Consider the following 16,871-nt stretch of genomic DNA (forward strand, 5'->3'; position numbering starts at 1 on the left):
CTCTTCTCACCAATCCCGCTTGAGAGGGGGGTACGTGGCTGAAGTCCCCGCAGCACCCTGCTCCCGCAAGTCTGCCCAGTCCCAGAATGTCCTCTGTTGGAGTCTCCCAAACCGTGGGAAGAGTGTCAGTTTCTCTCACTCACCTCACTGCAACTCTGTTCGCCCGATTCCCGTTCTCAGAGCGAGTCTCTCTCCCTGCCGAGCTGATGTAGACGCAGCCGCCGCGCGGTGGGAAACCCAAATCACGGCTTCTAATGGTGCAGGCTCCAGCTTCCACACTGAGGCTTTTCTGTTCCTGTTATAGCACCAGGATTGCACTCCAAGTTGGTTTCTCTCAGCCCAGTTCGTTCTTGGGTTAGCAGGGCATATCTCCACCTGCTCACGACTCCTTACTCCGCACCCTTCCTGAATTCCAAGCTGGTTCTTTCAGAGAGCCTCCATAGCTGCTGCTATCTGTCCGCCATGTTCTCCCAGAAGTCCTGAATCAATTCTTATAAAGAATGTTCTGCTTACTATGTTGGCAGATTTTAACACATTCAAGAAAGATATTTATCCATCTTCTTTTTTAGTTAGGAACTTGAAGATTCTTGAACATGGTCATTTTGAATAACATCTAAAACCTCCATTTGTTGTGAGCTTTTATCCCCATGTTTCTATAAAAGACCAGATAAATCCGTAGTTTAACAAAAAGTGCAGCTTGTGTTTGGTCTTGTCAATGAAGTATCATGCTTTTTCTAGAATATTTTGGGTTCTGTGGCTGTGGTAGTTTGAACAAATGTTCTTTCCATCTTCCAAATACACAGGTTAAATACCTGGAAGCTGTGAATGTAACCTTTATTCAGAAAAAGAAGTCTTTGCAGATTTAATCTAGCTAAAGAGTTTGACTTGAAACCATTCTGGATTATCAAGGTGGACCCTAAGTCTAGTTTAAAATCTTTATCATAAACATATGGTAAAGGCAATGTGAAGATGGAGACAGAAATTTAAGAGATAACGTAGTGAAGAGCCCTACAACACCTAAGCCACCAGGTTGTAATAAGGAAAGAAATGAATTCTCCCTTTCAGCAACTTCTCAGAAGGATCTAGGCCCTGCCAGATTTCAGACATCTGACCTACAGAAATCCAAACTAAATATCTATTCATAGTAATTTGTTAGAGCAGTCCTAGGAAGCCAATAAAACAGCTGACCTTTGAGTCATGCTTCCCTTCTCTTAAAGTCATACTTCTCTTCTTTTAAAAAAAGTGTTTTAGGAAACATTTATAAGGTTTCCTAGATGCCTAAGGTCCATATACTGAACCCACTGTATACATCTTTTAAATTACATTTTGTAATTTACTGTCAATTCCAGATGAGGAACAAAACTGCTTATGGTATCAAACAAAATTTGTAACAATTTAAACTGCAGAAAGTGAGTTTAAAAGAAATTCTTAAGCCATGCATGATGGTGCATGCCTATATTCCAGCACTCAGGAGGCTGTGGCAGGAGTGTCACTGTGAGTTCAAGGACAGCCTGTACTACATGGTAAGACTCTGTCTTACAAAAAGAAAAAAGAAAAAAAGAAACTCTTACAACATCTCAGTTCTCTTAGTTGATACTTTTGAGCCAAAACTCTTGAGACATATAGCTCTCTGAAATAAAAGGTTGTATTGGGCTCTTATAGTCTCAAGTAACAAAATAATGGGGAAGACAAGTTCTCATGTGTACAGCTGCAAGGTTAGACGGCTTTGCCATTATGTCCTAGACTAATAAGTCAAGAGTATTTTTATAGTGATAATTTGGGGAAAGAAAGCAGGAATTGTTTACACCAAATATATAATGGTTACAGAAAAGAGAGATGAAAATGGGAAGCCAGAAGAGTTTTGGAATAGAAAGACCATGCATAAGCAGTACTTTTAAGCACGATGTGATCATGCTTGGTGTTCTTGTCATCTCAAGTTTCAATATCTACGTAGCATTCTAGAATGTTGGACACCTTTTTCTTTAAAAAAAGATTTTTTTGTGACAAGGTATTAATACATAGTCTAAGCTCTCAAATTTGGCCGTCCTTCTTCCTCATCTTCCCAAGTGTTGGAATTAAAGATGTGTACCAATATGCCCAACCCATGTGGGATATTTTTTGTTTGCTTGGCCTATGGCTTATGACTGATTAACTTCCTTTATCTTTTCTCCCCTTCATCTTCTGACCCTTAAATTTAGGATATCTCAGATTTTTTGCTCTTATCATTTATCTCTTTACATTGCTGAGGCAAGAAAAAAAATTATAGAACTTGACAGAAGACAGGAAACACATTATGAAGGCACCATTATATGCATGCATGGAACTATCATAATGAAACCCATTCATTTGTACAATTAAATGCACACATAATTACAACAAAACATATTAAACACAAAAATTATAGAACTCTTAAAGCTGTATGTACCGTCATGTTCTTGATTTACCTATGCTAGCCAACTATTATGTTCAGAAGCATAAAGTTCTAATTTTGCACCTTAATAACACGAATCTTAAATTTAGTTCACATAAGATCAAAAAAGATCTGAGGCAGGAAGGGTGGAGCTCGCATGTAATCCTAGCACTCTCTGAGGTTGAAGCAGAGGATCCCAGCTCCAGCACACAACTTGGGCAACTCAAAGACTTCATAAGACTCAGTGATTTTGTGAGACTATCAAAGAGAGAGAGAGAGAGAGAGACAGAGACAGAGACAGAGACATTCAAAAGTCTGCACTGTTCTAACAATTGCTTAGAATTTTGGACATACCATTTGTGACTTTTGACTTTAACAAACAGGTGTCAGTGATCTGAGTAAAGAAAACTAGCTACAGACACGCACAAAGGGTTATTATTAGCATCACTGAATGGTTTGGGCAATCTTGTCACTAGCATCTGTGGTCCACTTTCAAAGGTATGGCAAAACGTCTCTGGGCTATTTTACTTTCTAATTCCACTTTTATCTTGAAACGATCTTGAACAGCATTCCTTTGAAAGGAGCGCTGGGCTATTCTGTTTTGATTCCGAGTGTAATCAGACAGTCTCGCGCCGGGTCAGGGTTCCCCGTCCGTGCTCAGCTTTCAGGCGTCACCCACAAAGCTCGCCCAGGAAAGCTGAGACTGCGCTGCCTCCCTTCGGTCAACAGCGCAGACAGACACTTGGGATTCTTCCCCGGACAGTCATTATTGTTTTTCGCCCCGACAGAATGTTGGTCACAATCCTCCCGCACTATTTCTACGCGCCCGCGACCCTTTACAAGCTTCCAAAACACAGAAACACTATTGGTCCAGCAAGCGATCGCGCGCGCTTTGTGGGTGGGGTCTCCTTCTCTGTGGGCGGGGTCTCCGGGCCGCCGCATCTAGGCCCCGCCCCTTTCGCGGACCAGCGGTTGGGGGCTTAGGCGGACGCGCGCGTCGGCGCCCTGGAGACCGGCGGCGGCACGGGCAGCCCGGAGGGGCGGGGCCTGCCGCAGGGGCAGGGCTCGTTGCGCCGCAGGTTGAGGCGCGCACCCTGGTGGTGACGGGGAGGTCTGACCATGTCGTGGCGCAGCGCGTTGCTGGCGGGGTCGCGGCTGGTCGGTCGCCGGGGTGTCTCGGCGGGGCAGCTCCGCGGGGCTGTGGGCGCTGGAGGAACCGCGGCCTCTGGGTACGCCGCGAGATCGGCGGGACGGGTCGTGTGACGCGGAGGACTGGGGCCATTTGCAGGAAGCGAGGGAGAGGGTTGCAGGACCCACCAGGTCGCGCGCCAGGCCCGGCCGCGAAGGGGAGCGTGGACTTGGGGGGGGGGTCCTGTCTCCTCTGGCTTACTCCAGTCGCCTGGGCAACCCTGCGTGGGATGCTAGGGAACATACACGACCCCCTGACCTGTTGCGATTGCAGGTAAACAGGGGCAGAGCGTTAGTACGCGTGCATGGGCGTGCTTAAAACGGAACGTGTTCACTGTTGATCAGAAATTCTAATTTTACCGGTCATCATTTAGTTTTATCTGTTAAGTCTGGCAACCCCTCCTCAGGGAGTGAAGGTGACTGGACCTAGTGAAAGGCCGAGGCTTTCCCATTGTTTCTGGCTGGGAAAAAGGCGGTGCTTTCCTGACGCTTCTCTGCGGGAGAGGCGCCTCTCGATCCTGCCGCTTGGCGTCTTCGTCCCAGCCAGCACGTCCGCTCACCGTCTTGGAGTATCCCACTGCGTGGTATCCGAACTCTTTAAGTCTCCCTACCAACCTAGAGACCCTCCTGATCCAGTCGCATCAGTGTTCCACTTAACTTCCTTTGTGCATGACCTCTCCTTAACAGCTGATAGTTTTTATCAACCTCAACTAGTAATTGAAAGGAAAAGGATGCCTTTCTGAAATTAAGTGTGTTTGGAAGGGAAGTGGGTAATTTTTTGGAATTCTCCTGGATCTCGTTATCCACGAAAAAATTTTCTTCGGTAAGTTCTACAGAAGAGGTTCAGTAGTAAATGCTGTATTGGGTGGTTTGAAGATGGTTAAGTACTGTGAATTATACCATCCAAATACTCTTCTTGGGTCCAGGTCAGTGCTGCCTAACCCTTTCTTTTCTGGGTTAACTTCATTAACTCAGGTTTTCCTCCAAACTATCTCTTCCTTTCAAGGTGACTGGACTTTTCCTATTTGTAGCCTCTTTTTGATATAAGCACACGTGTCCTTTGTTTTAATGGTGTTCTTGCTAATCTAGTGGGAAAACAGGAAATTATCCATGGCAGGCATTGTGTATGTATGATTTGTTGTAATTTATTGTAATGTTTCTCTGATTCATCTTTGTTATACCTGAAGGTTATGTGTGTTAAGCTTCCTTATTCTAAGTGTGCTGTGTCACTAGAGCATAGCCTCACCATCGAATGATAATATATACGGGAAAAGCCATTTATTAGGCATGGTGTTCACATATGTAATCCTAGCATTCATGGAGGCTAAGGCAGGAAGAGCTAAAGTGTGGATCCTACCTGGCAGTTTATTGAGATGTTATCTTAAATAAAATAGAAAAGTAACGGAGCTTGAAGAATATAGCTCAAGTGGCATAAGTGTCTGCCTGGCTAGCACAAGGTTCAATTCCCAGTACCAAAAAAAGGAGCTTGGGAGTTGGCTGAGCGGTAGAGTGCCCCTGGGTTTGATCCCCAGTCTGGGAATTTGGAAGGGATAGACTGAAGTTTTATGCTATATAGTTTTTAAAAATTTAAAACTTTTTTTTTTTTTGGCACTAGGGATCCAACTCATGATCTTGTGCTTGCCAGGCTGGTGCTTATGCTGCGGAGCTAAATCCCTGGCTCACCAAAATTTGAAACTTGTGAGAAAAAAAAGAAACTAAATGTAAACATAGCTTACTTCTATATGTAATAACAATAAAATTTAAATGCAAAGAACAGGATTTAGAGGGAGCATTTTTCTATCAAAACTTTTTTTTCTTTTTTTTTCAACAGGGTCTTGCTACGCAATTCAGGTGGCCTAGAACTCACTTTGTAGCCCAGACCGGTCTTGAACTCACAATGATCCTCTTGCCTCAGCCTGGAGTGCTGATATTATAGGCACGCGCCACCACACCCTACCAAAATTGGAGTTCTTAACCATAATTTCTTTTAATTTAAAAATTATTTAAACTTTCAGTTTATTATCTTATTCTCTTGGTACATAGATATTTGAGTAATTCTCTTTAAGATTTATAGATTAGTAATTTCACTTTACAGTTAGTTTGCATCATGAAGTTTTGCCTGCTTCTACAGTACAGTAAGGTCTGGCTCACCAAGGAAGATCAGTAGGGTGAAGAAAGGTTCTAGGAATAAGTGGAGAGATTTGATGACATCTAACTGCTCAGGGTCATTGATGAATATCTTCCTGATTAGTCAATGCCTCTTTTTTTTTTTTTTTTTTTTTTTTGTCTTTTTCGTTTTTATCGGTACCAGAGATCGAACTCACGACTGCCTGCTTGCAAGGCAGACACTTATGCCGCTGAGCTAAATCCCCAGCCCCTAGTCAATGCCTCTTTTTACAAGCTTCCAGCAGCTGGGTTTTAGATAATAAATGCTGACATGATGAAAGTCAGAGAAATTAATAGTAATACTAGATGTCAGTGAATATTTATTATATGTAAGACCCAGTTCTATTTTATATAGCAATTCCTTTGTTAAAAAACCCTGTGAGATAGAAGTGATTATTGATACCTCCCCCCCTTTTTTTTCCTCATAGTGCTGTGTCTATTGTTCCCATTTTGTTGACTGGAAAATTTGGGATATATAGATTCATTGTAGTTGAAATACTTTAGTTTAAAATGTCCACCCCTCTCCCCCATGGTACAGGAATTGAACCCAGGACCACTCAAGCCTCAGAACTACATCCCAAACCCTTTTAAAAGTTTATTTTGAGGCAGGGTCTTAACTGTAAATTTCCCTGGCTGAACTTGAGCTTGCAGTCCTGCCTTAGGCTTGAGTAGCATGGGTTATGGGCATGTGCTACCATGCTCAGCTTAAAAATCTTTGTAGGTTCCTTTCTTCACAGAGTGATCATCGAGTTTTGTGTGTTTTAAGAAGGAAATGAAAGCCATGTTTTTAAACCAATGGTCATACTATCAGTAGGACAGCATATTTATAATTTCATGGTTATGAATTTACCAATAAGAAGATACCAACTTTAAACATAGTGAATGTGATTTCATCTTTAAAAAAAGAAAGAAACCCTTGGGAAACTAATCAGATCAGCACAAAGTCTTTTTGAAAGTTTTAGTAAACAAATACTTTGTGAACTAATATTTTGTATTGGTAAAGTAAATTTTTTCTTCTATTTTGTATGTTTGGATATATTTGTATTTAAAAGCTTTCTTCAAATGGGACTTAGATTATGACTTAGTAAATCTACTGCCCGTTTCAATTTCTTTTAGGATGGGGAACAGCACGTCATCTTTGGGGGAGTCAGCAAATACACCTGTGAAAGAGATCCAGGTGAGTAATGGTGGGAGACTTAAGAAAATTTTTCTTTGCAGAAAAAGAAGTGTTTTACATACTTAGTATGCTTCCTCATTGTCTAATAGTTCATCAAATGAATTGCAAAATTAATATTTAAGTTCTACCCTCAAATAATTCACACGACAGTAAAGGCTTATATCATTTTGGTAGTCAAAATTTATGAAGCTTATTCTGTTTCTCTTTGGTACTGGGGATTGAACTCACGACCTCGTGCTTGCCAAGCAGGCATTTAACGCTGCTGAGTTAAATCTCGGGTCCCCATGAGGCTTATTCTTAAAGGAATCTTTACTGCACACTGGAGCTATGATATTGACTGCTGTTTTTCAGCATATCCATGACAAGTCTACCATCAGTACCAGTCAGGCTGTCCATAGCCAGGGGTACTATCTGATTTGGCCTGGGCATTTGTTTACCGGCTCTCTGCTTTAACACAGAACCTAGAGTGTAATAGGATTACTGCATACTGATTGTTACTCCATAAACAACCTCCTCAGGGATACTATGTATAGTTCTTTTTTTTTTTTTTTTGGTCTTTTTCCTTTTTATCGGTACCAGGATTCGAACTCACGACTGCCTGCTTGGAAGGCAGGCACTTATGCCGCTGAGCTAAACCTTCAGCCCCTGTGTGTATAGTTCTGTTGTAATTGCATTTCCTCTCTTCTTTTGCTGCCAAAATTAGATAATTCTGCCTCAGAAAATTCATACATACATTTTTTTTTCCTTGCAGTTTCTTTGTCATACTTTTCTTTCTCTTCCTTACCACCTCCTAGCACCACATATAAAAAGTTTCTGCCTTGGTTTAGGGGTGTACTGCTGTGGTAGGTTTTGTGCCTGTGCAAAGCCCTGAGTTTGATCTACAGACACACAATTTACATTTAATTGAGTTAGCCAAACTTAGTTTTTGAGTGTACCAGTAATGCTGGAAACATTGTGAGGGAATTATAAGCTAAAAATGTAGCTTTATGAAATATTGACAAGAATGAGCTTTAGAAAAGGTGGGGTATGGGTTCAAGAAACCCTAATACTGTCATTTTGAGTTCCAATTTATTTTGGCACTTCTGTATTAGTGTTTCACCCAGTGTCAGCACCCAGCATTCTCCTCTCTTTCTAAAGTAAATGATGGTCACAATGTGCCTGTAACTTGAGGCAGCATGGTGGAAGAGCATTAGCTTTACTGTTGTGAGAGGGTTGGGTCAAATCCAAATATTATGAACATTTCAGCTTCAATTTTTTTCTCTATAAAATGGATTCATCAATACATCTGTGGTACAGCTGGTCTTCTCTGAAATAGACTTTTATACCAAATAAAGTAAGGAGAAGGGAACGCATAAAAATGGATCATCTTGTAGATAGGTAGTCTGTAACTTAGAACTCTTAGGACACTCAAGGATAGGCATAATTTCTGAGGTACTTTGTCTGGGTAATGTGTTTTCTGTCTTAGGCTATTATCTTGAAGGTGTTGCTATGACCAATCACATAAGAACAGCCTAGACAGATACCTGGGTGCTCATCTTAACCATTTAAAATCTATGTGGATACTAGGCCTATCCAAAATCTTTTCAAGGACCCAAACATATATATATATTTAGAAACAACAACAAAACTTAACAGGCTGGGCAAATGTATGTACCAGAGTCTCATCTCATCATCATTTGGGGCAAAGTGCTAAGAATAGTGTCTGGTACATGGAAGTGTTTGTTGTAATGAACTGGATCTACTTTGAAACTTTTTATTACTGTTCCATGTCAGGCATTATTTGTTACACTTCTGTTGCTAATAGAAATTCGAAATAAATAATATCCTAAACCTGCATGTATTAAAGTGCATCATAGAAACTTTGAGCCATAAGTTAGGAGACTTGAAAATCTATAGGCTTTCCACAATTTCTTTCTAAAACATAATTTCTTTCTAAAACATGACATCCAAAGTTAAAATGAGTTTTTGTTTTATCTCAGGAAATAATTTCTAATAATTGTGTGGTGATTTTCTCAAAAACATCTTGTTTTTACTGTACAACGGCAAAAAAGATTTTCCACGACATGAATGTTAATTATAAAGTGGTGGAATTGGACATGCTTGAATATGGGAGCCAGTTTCAAGATGCTCTTTATAAAATGACTGGTGAAAGAACTGTGAGTACATCCTTACCTTTGTCAACCCTTATCCTATAACAGATGTGACTTGGATCACCTGGCATCTAGACCAGTGGTGGCAAACCTGTGACACATATGCTGTAGCTGGCATGCAGAGGTCCCTCCGCACATGAGTTGAGCCGCTCCAGCATGCCCCAGTGGCTGAACTTTGAATAACAGTGCCTGTATGGGTAGTGTTGGCACTTTGAGATAAATAGGTGGGGTTGGGATGCAGTTTCAGCCCTCAGTCTCTAAAAGGTTCACCATCACTGATCTAGACCTTCATGTTAGGAAAAGTGAGCCAGACCTCTGAGGTTCATTTGCTTACAAATGACTCCACGTTATCCTTATTTCTGGCAGAATAGTACTCTATTGATAAAGAAATGGCAGATCTGGAATCTAGATTCTTAGAGTAGGAATCTGTGAAGTTAATTTTTTATTCTTATTGCACGTGTGTTTTGACTAGGATGAGTTGGGTAATGGTGTTGTGATAACCACTTGTCTATGGAACGTCACACCCTTTTGAAACTGTATGTAGTATGAAAGTATTGCTCTTCCCTTTAGTTTGTAGAGTACAAAACAGGGATCAGTCTCCATTTACTGTGATATAGAATACTTTAGTGCTCCATATTTTCTTTTCAATTTTTATTATTTGTACATGTTTGCAGAACATAATGATCACGTTCCTCATACTGAGTTAATATATATATATAGAACACATCTTAATCCCCCCCCCCCTTTTCCCCCTCCGTGATCCTTTTCCCATTTGTAAAAGACTGTGTCTCCTTATTTCTCACTAACTATCTTTTATTTTGCTCTTTATTTATATTTTGGGTTTCTCATATCAGATAGACCATGTAATATTTAAGTATGTGTATCTGATTTATTTCAGTGAATATTACAGTATCAAAGTGCATCCAAGTGCTTACAAATGACTCCACTTTATCCTTATTTCTGGCAGAATAGTACTCTATCATGTATAAATAACACATTTTCTTCACCCATTGATGTATAGGCCACTTTCAAGATTTAGCTATTGTAAATTGTGTTGCTATAAACATGGATATGCATGTATCATTAAGATGATGTCTTCAACTTTTGGGGAAGATTCCTAGAAAGAGAATATCTAGATTAAATGAAATTTCTTGTTGTAGCTTTTTGAGCAGTCTTTGTACTGATTTTCATGATGGCTACAGAGTTTATATTCCCACTAATAGCACAGAAGGATTCCTTTTTTTCCCACAGCCTTGTCATATGTTATAAGTTTTACTTATTTTACCTTCTAGCAGATTGTTTTTAATATTTATATCTTTGATCTGTTTTGATTTTAGTTTAGTAGCTGATGAGAGGGGTCTAGATTCAATATTCTGCATGTGGATAGCCAGTGTTCCCAGTGCTTTTATTATTTATTAAATAGGGTATCTGTCTGCTAACATAGTTATGGCCACTTTGTCAAAGATCACATAGTTGAATGTGTCTGAAATTGTTTCTACATCCTCTATTTTGTCCCATTGATCTACATTTCTATTTTTATACCAGTACCATGATGCTTTTATAACTCAAAATTTGGGATTATGGTGCCTCCTGCTTTGCTCATTACCTAGGATTGTTTTTGCTATTCTGAATCTGTCTTTTGTTTCCATTATGAGTTTAGGATTTTCTCCACTTCTTTGAGGATTGCTTTCGGTATTTTGATTAAGAGTGAAGTAAGTCTGCGTATCAGTTTTGGAAGTATGTCCATTTTGACTATATTTCATCTGCTTATCCAGGAACAGGGGATATCTTCCCTTTTTTTGATGTCCTCTTTGATTTTTTTTTCAGAGTGCTGTTGTTTTTGTTGTAGAGGTGTTTCACTTCCTAAGAAGAATTTTTAATTCTTCTTGATGTTCCTTTCTTGATAAGTTCACTAGGGTGTGCAGGAATGCTATTGATGTCTCTGTGTTGTTGATTTTATATCCTGATTCATTGCTCAATATGGTTATTTTTCTAGGAGACTTCTGATAGCATTTTTTGGTCTTAAATGTAGAGGATCGTGTTTGTCTGCAAATAATAATTTGACTTCTTTTTCCTAGATGTGGCCCTTTTATGTTTCTCTTTCCTACTTGTTCTGGGGAGTGTTTTGAGTACTACATTGAACAAAAGTGTTGATAGTTGGCATACTTACTTCATTCCTGATTTTAGAGGGAATGGTTTCAGGTTTTCCCCATTTAATATGTTGGCTATTGGTTTGTCATAAATGACTTCTGTCAGATTCATTAAGGTCCTTCTATACCTATTTTCTTCAGGTTTTTTAAAAATCATGACTGGATGTTGGATTTTTTCAAAAGCCTTTTTTACGCCTATTGAGATGATCATGTTAATTTTTTTGTCCTTGTTTCTGTTAATGTGTATTATATTTATTGATTTGCATATGTTGAACTATCCTTGCACTCCCGAGATGAAGCCTACTTGGTCATAATGTATGATGTTCCTGTTGCTTTATTTCCTTTTGTTTGCCACTATCTTGTTGAAGACAATTGCATGTATGTTCTTTAAAGAGATGGCCTGTCACTCTATTTTTTTGCTTGGATGGTTGAGTGATTTTGATTTTAGCTTCCAGGAGATGACCTTGGAAGTATTTCTTCCTTCTCCGTTTCATTAGAGATTGAAGACCATTGATGATAGCTCATCCATGAAGTTCTTATGGTATTTTGCAGTTAACCCATACAGACCTGTGCTTTCCTTAGTTGGCAGGTTTACTACATCACTTTTATTGCCTCTTACTGGGTTTTACACAAATTTTTTTATATCTTCTTGGTTCAGTTTTGAATTCATGTATCTCAGAAGCGGTCCATTTTTTCGTGAATGTTCCAGTTAATTGGAATATAATTTTTTGAAGTAGTTGCTAATAATCTGGATATTGGCAGTACCCAGTGTGATTTCAGTTTTTTTCATTTTTGATTGCATTGAGTCTTTTCTTTATTGTTTTTGGTAAGATTGGCTAAGGGCTTGTCTGTTTTTTCTTTGAAAGAAATAGCTGTTCAAATCATTCTTTTATAGTCTTAATTTTATTAATTTCTGATCTTTATAATTTCCTTCCTTGTACAGCTTTGAGTTTTTCCTTGTTTTTCTAGGACACTGATATGCATCATTAGGTTACTTGGATTCACATCGTTTTTCTCATGTGAGCATTCACAGCTATAAACTCTTATGACTGCTTTCATTGCGTCTCCTAGGTTGTGGTATTATCATTGATTTACTGGCATTATTATTTGATTTGATTTTAGGAACTTCCTTGATTTTTTTTTTGAGACGGTTTCATTGTGCAGTTCAGGCTGGCCTTGAACTCACTACAGAGCCTACACTCATTTCAGACTCACAGTATCTTTCTGCCTCAGCTTTCTAAAAGCTGGGATTACAGGTTTTCTTGATTTCTTCTGTAACCCATTGATTATTCCAAAGTGTAGCATTTATTTTCCATATGTTTGCATAGTTTTTGTGATTTCTTTTGCACTAGGTTTTAGTTTTAGTTTCATTGCACTAGGTTCTGATAATATGCATGGGATAATTTGGTTGTTTTGCATGTACTTTAGTATGCTTTGTGGGCTAGCATGTGATCTCTTGGCAAAAGCTCCATCTGCTGCTGAGAATACATATTCTGTTGTTTGATGGAGCAATTTGCAAATATCTGTTAACTCCATTTGTTTGAAGTTTTGATTCAACTCTGGTATTTATTTTTTGTCTAATGGGTCTATTTGTGACAGTGGTGTATTGAGGTTTCATGCTATCCAGTAATTGTGTGTTTATCTGATCTTTTATGTCCAGTAGTGTTTTATGAAGTTGAGTATGTTGGTGTTGCTCCATGTTTTAGCGTCTTGCAGTTTGTAGGTTTTTCTGTAATATATATATATATAAGCAGAAAAATAAGTGTTGTCATTTCTTGTTTATATATCCATAGTTACAATGCACTCTTCCTCTTTAGTAAACATATATAATAAATAACTTAAACATTATTAACTAGAGACTGCTTTATTTTTTTATAGTAAGTCTTAGTTACTTAGTTGCTGAGACAAAATACCCAGCACCCCAAGTTAAAGGGGGAAAAGTTTATTTAGCTCACAGTTTGTGGAGCTTTCAGTTTGTAATAGGCTGGCTCCAATGCAGGGTTCACAGTAGGCCGAGGATAGCAAAGACAAGGGACCTTAACAGCATCTTTCTGCCCTTTTATCTTATTCCAGACTACTTCACACCCTTAACCCTAGCACCCTTGAGCCTAACAACATTGCACCAGGAATCAGTTCCAGGACCACACACTTCTAGATCCAACCACATCTGAAAAAGCCCCAACTATGACTGAATGAGGCTTTAAAGGGACATCTAGACACAAGCTATAACACAGTATATATCATAGAAATAGGCTATAGAATTATATATATCATAGGAAGGCTTTAGAATTGTTTTGGATTTAAATCTTAGCTTTGTATCATTGTATCTTGGGCAAGTTCCTCTTCCTCATTTTCTTTTAAAAGTAGCACTGGGGGTGTGAAAGTCTATTATCTGAAATGATTTTCTACTTCTGATATTAAAAATGGGCCTAATTTATCTTGTTTATCCAACAGGTTCCAAGAATATTTGTCAATGGAATTTTTATTGGAGGTGCAATTGACACTTACAAGCTTCACGAAGAAGGAAAACTGCTTCCACTCGTTCGTCAGTGTTACTTAAAAAAAAGTAAGAGGAAAGAATTTCAGTGACTTAGGTGCTATAATTAGCAAATGTAACTAAAGTGAGGACACCAATAATGTCTTTTAAATGATGTTGATTTAAATATGTGAATTATCTTCATGATGATTAAAAATAATAATAAATTGCTATGGAAACCTCATCTTTCTGGTTGCCAATTCTTGAGGATAAGAGATAGTATTTAAAACTGAAGGGGTGGTGTTCTACGGAAAAATGAGGTAAGAATGTGTTTTATTGAAATATATATATGAATTTTACAAGGAGATAAGTATTTGAAATTCTTTAATCTTTGTAGCATTTAGGCATTAACTCCTTACTGCTTTCAGATATAAAGGTTAATGTCTATTTTCTCTGAAAGTTAAGGTTTACTGATATAGTTGAGAACTAGGTAGTGATATCATCTAATATATTGTGAAAAGCATTCACAATAAATTTATAGACTAAATAAATTTGTAGACTAGAATGAAATTTATCATAGCAAAACCAAATCACTCATTTGATGATTTAATAGTTCCAGGGAACACAAATGTACCGATGATTGGAAATTAAAAGGAAGACTATTTCAGCTTTAAATGAGGAAAAACTATTATATGAGGATACAGTTAGGAATGTACTTGAATGATATTGTGGAGAGCTTTTGTTTTCTAGAATGTTGCATTGCTGTTTGAAATGTTCCGTAGGGAAACCAACTATTGGATGCAAGGTTAGATGGAATGTTTCTTAAGGGCTTTGGTTGGATGTGCTCCCTAAAATTCCTGTGTTGGTAACTAATCCCTGATGCAGCAGGATTGAGAGGTGGGGCCTTTAAAAGGTGTGTAGGTCACAAGAATAGATGGATTAATGCTGTTATGCAGGGAGCAGAGTCCTGATAAAAGGATGAGCTTGGTTCCCATTTCTCTTTTAAGTACATGAGCTGTTTTGTTCTTCCATCTATTGCAATGGATATGCAGCAAGAAGGTCCCTTCCTGAAGTGTGCCAGTTGATCTTGGTCTTCTGGGCCTCTAGAGCTATGAGAAGTAAATCTGTTCATCATTAATTACTAGAATCAGGTGTTTTGTTATAGCAAAACTATTCTGAAAACATTATTTCATTTCATTTCAGTTCAACCTAGTAAGCAAGACATATCCTGTGGGAATTCTTATTTTAGAAAAATTGAAGATATTTTCAGTTTTATTGTCAATTTTCTAACTTCCTATCAAGAAATTTTAAAGTGCTTACTACACAAAATATTTTCCTACTTAATTCCTGAAATTATACAGAGGGCAGATTAACAGATGCTGAGAAATCCCAAAGGTGGGAGGAAAATGGATTTCCAGAGTGAATGTTTTTGTTTTCTGGTCAAGACAGAAAACAGGGAATTTGGGACAGGTATGCTTAAATTGCCAGTAAGAATTATTGATAAAGCAAGAGTTTAAACTATTTTCAATGTGATGATTCATATATCTTAGTCCTTTACGTTTCATTATGTCATGAAAAATTTTGCATGCTTGCTGTGTTGTTAAATGTTAGAGGAAATCTGTTACCCATGAGAAAGACAAAATTGTAATTGCATACCATCATTGCTAATTATATTTATTTATTTAATTCTTTTGAGTTTTTAAAGATAGGCTCACCATGTAGTCCAGGCTGGCTTTGAATTTGTGGCAATTTTCCTGCTTCAGCCTCGCAAATGCTGGGATTACAGGTGTGTGCCACCATGCCTGGCCTAATTTTTTCCTCTTCCTTTTTTTTGAGAGAGGGTCTTACAGTGTCATTCAGGCTGGCCTTAAATTTGTGGCTATTTTTCTGCCTCAGCCTTTAAAGTGCTAGGATCACAGGCATGTGTCACAGTACCTGGCTATATTTGATATTTAGATATTAAAAGTAAAGAGGGTACTTCAACATAGATAAACATGGAGCGTTTTGATAGCACTCAGCTATAAATGAAATATCTTTAATCAACTCATTCTAAACTGATAGAGAACTGAAGTATCAACGTGATGGTTCTTGATTATGTTCAGATCTTAAAGTAATTATTAAGGAGAAGCCTTAAAGACTATGAAAGATAACAGGCCATCAGCTCATCACTTACAGCTTTATTTAAAAAAGAAATAACCTAATATCTGTTTTAGTCTTCTACACTTTATACTTAATGATTAATCCACAGAGGTAATTTTAGGGGCCTTACAGTGCATCAAGAAAGCAGCATTTAGGAAAGCAGGGCTGTTAATTAAATGTAAAGGGTGAAAGAAATAAAGAAATCTGACCCTTTTTTGGTCATAACGCAGATTAACATCTTTGAAAAATCCCCTAGATAGCAACAAAATGTCCTCACCACTCTAAAATCTTTAAAATGCTGAATAAACCTGAAGACCCGAGAACTTTGTTTTGCAAGAGGCTAGTGACAGAGCTGGGGGTTAAGCGTGTAGGGGCCACAATATAACATCACTAATGTGAAAATCCTAAGTGGTACTTTGAGTTACAGCTATTAGAGCAAGAAAAGTTTTCAGATCATTAAAGACAGGACTAGCAGGTATGTAAATTAAATAAAGACAGGACTAGCAGGTAGGTAAATTAAACTTCCTAAAATTTCAGATTTCTTGTAAAACTTTTAGGGTTATTTTAATGAATGGAAAAGTGACAATTGCACAGAATGAGATTTAGTATATACTTAATATGTAATGGCTGCTTATTCACAATGGCTGAGAATTGTGTGTCATTTTCTTATGGATCCAACAAGGAAGGTCAAGTTCTTCATTGTTTAGCCAAGAGGGTACTAGGTGTAGTTGTAGAGAGTGCTTCAATGCATAAGGCCCTGGGTTCCACCCCTACCACTGCAAACAAAACTAAAACCTCTTAAAAATTTACATTATAATTAAAATCCAGTTGCCTCGATCCTGTAATGGAACTCTAATGGAAAAGAACTCCCAACCTCATATACCTTAAATACTAATATGCAATTACATGCATTGAAAAGCCAACATAACTTATCAAAACTTAATTTTACCTTGCTTAATTGTAAGATTAATTTTTTAGAGAAAAGGCAAAACCTTAAAATTCATATTTCTTAAAA

General features: G+C 38.1%; 1 protein-coding gene across 4 annotated transcripts; it reads left to right on the forward strand.

Moving 5' to 3' along the window:
• The first annotated feature begins 3,397 nt into the window (after positions 1–3,397).
• Glrx2 (glutaredoxin 2) lies at positions 3,398–13,961 on the forward strand. 4 transcript variants are annotated; one of them, XM_023567178.2, is made up of 4 exons: positions 3,398–3,639; positions 6,881–6,941; positions 8,993–9,097; positions 13,696–13,961. In XM_023567178.2, the coding sequence occupies exons 1-4, from the start codon at positions 3,530–3,532 to the stop codon at positions 13,828–13,830; spliced, it is 411 nt and encodes a 136-aa protein (XP_023422946.1). In that variant the 5' UTR covers positions 3,398–3,529; the 3' UTR covers positions 13,831–13,961. The 4 variants fall into 4 exon arrangements, with proteins under 4 accessions (XP_023422946.1, XP_003474905.1, XP_005005982.1 ...); XM_003474857.5 differs by having other exon boundaries at positions 3,426–3,639; positions 8,921–9,097; XM_005005925.3 differs by lacking the exon at positions 3,398–3,639 and adding an exon at positions 3,656–3,872 and having other exon boundaries at positions 8,921–9,097.
• The last annotated feature ends 2,910 nt before the right edge of the window (positions 13,962–16,871 follow it).

This window comes from Cavia porcellus, unplaced genomic scaffold (genome assembly GCF_034190915.1).
Source record: "Cavia porcellus strain 051 isolate PalLab524CR breed Dunkin Hartley unplaced genomic scaffold, mCavPor4.1 scaffold_29, whole genome shotgun sequence".
Lineage (NCBI taxonomy): Eukaryota > Metazoa > Chordata > Mammalia > Rodentia > Caviidae > Cavia > Cavia porcellus.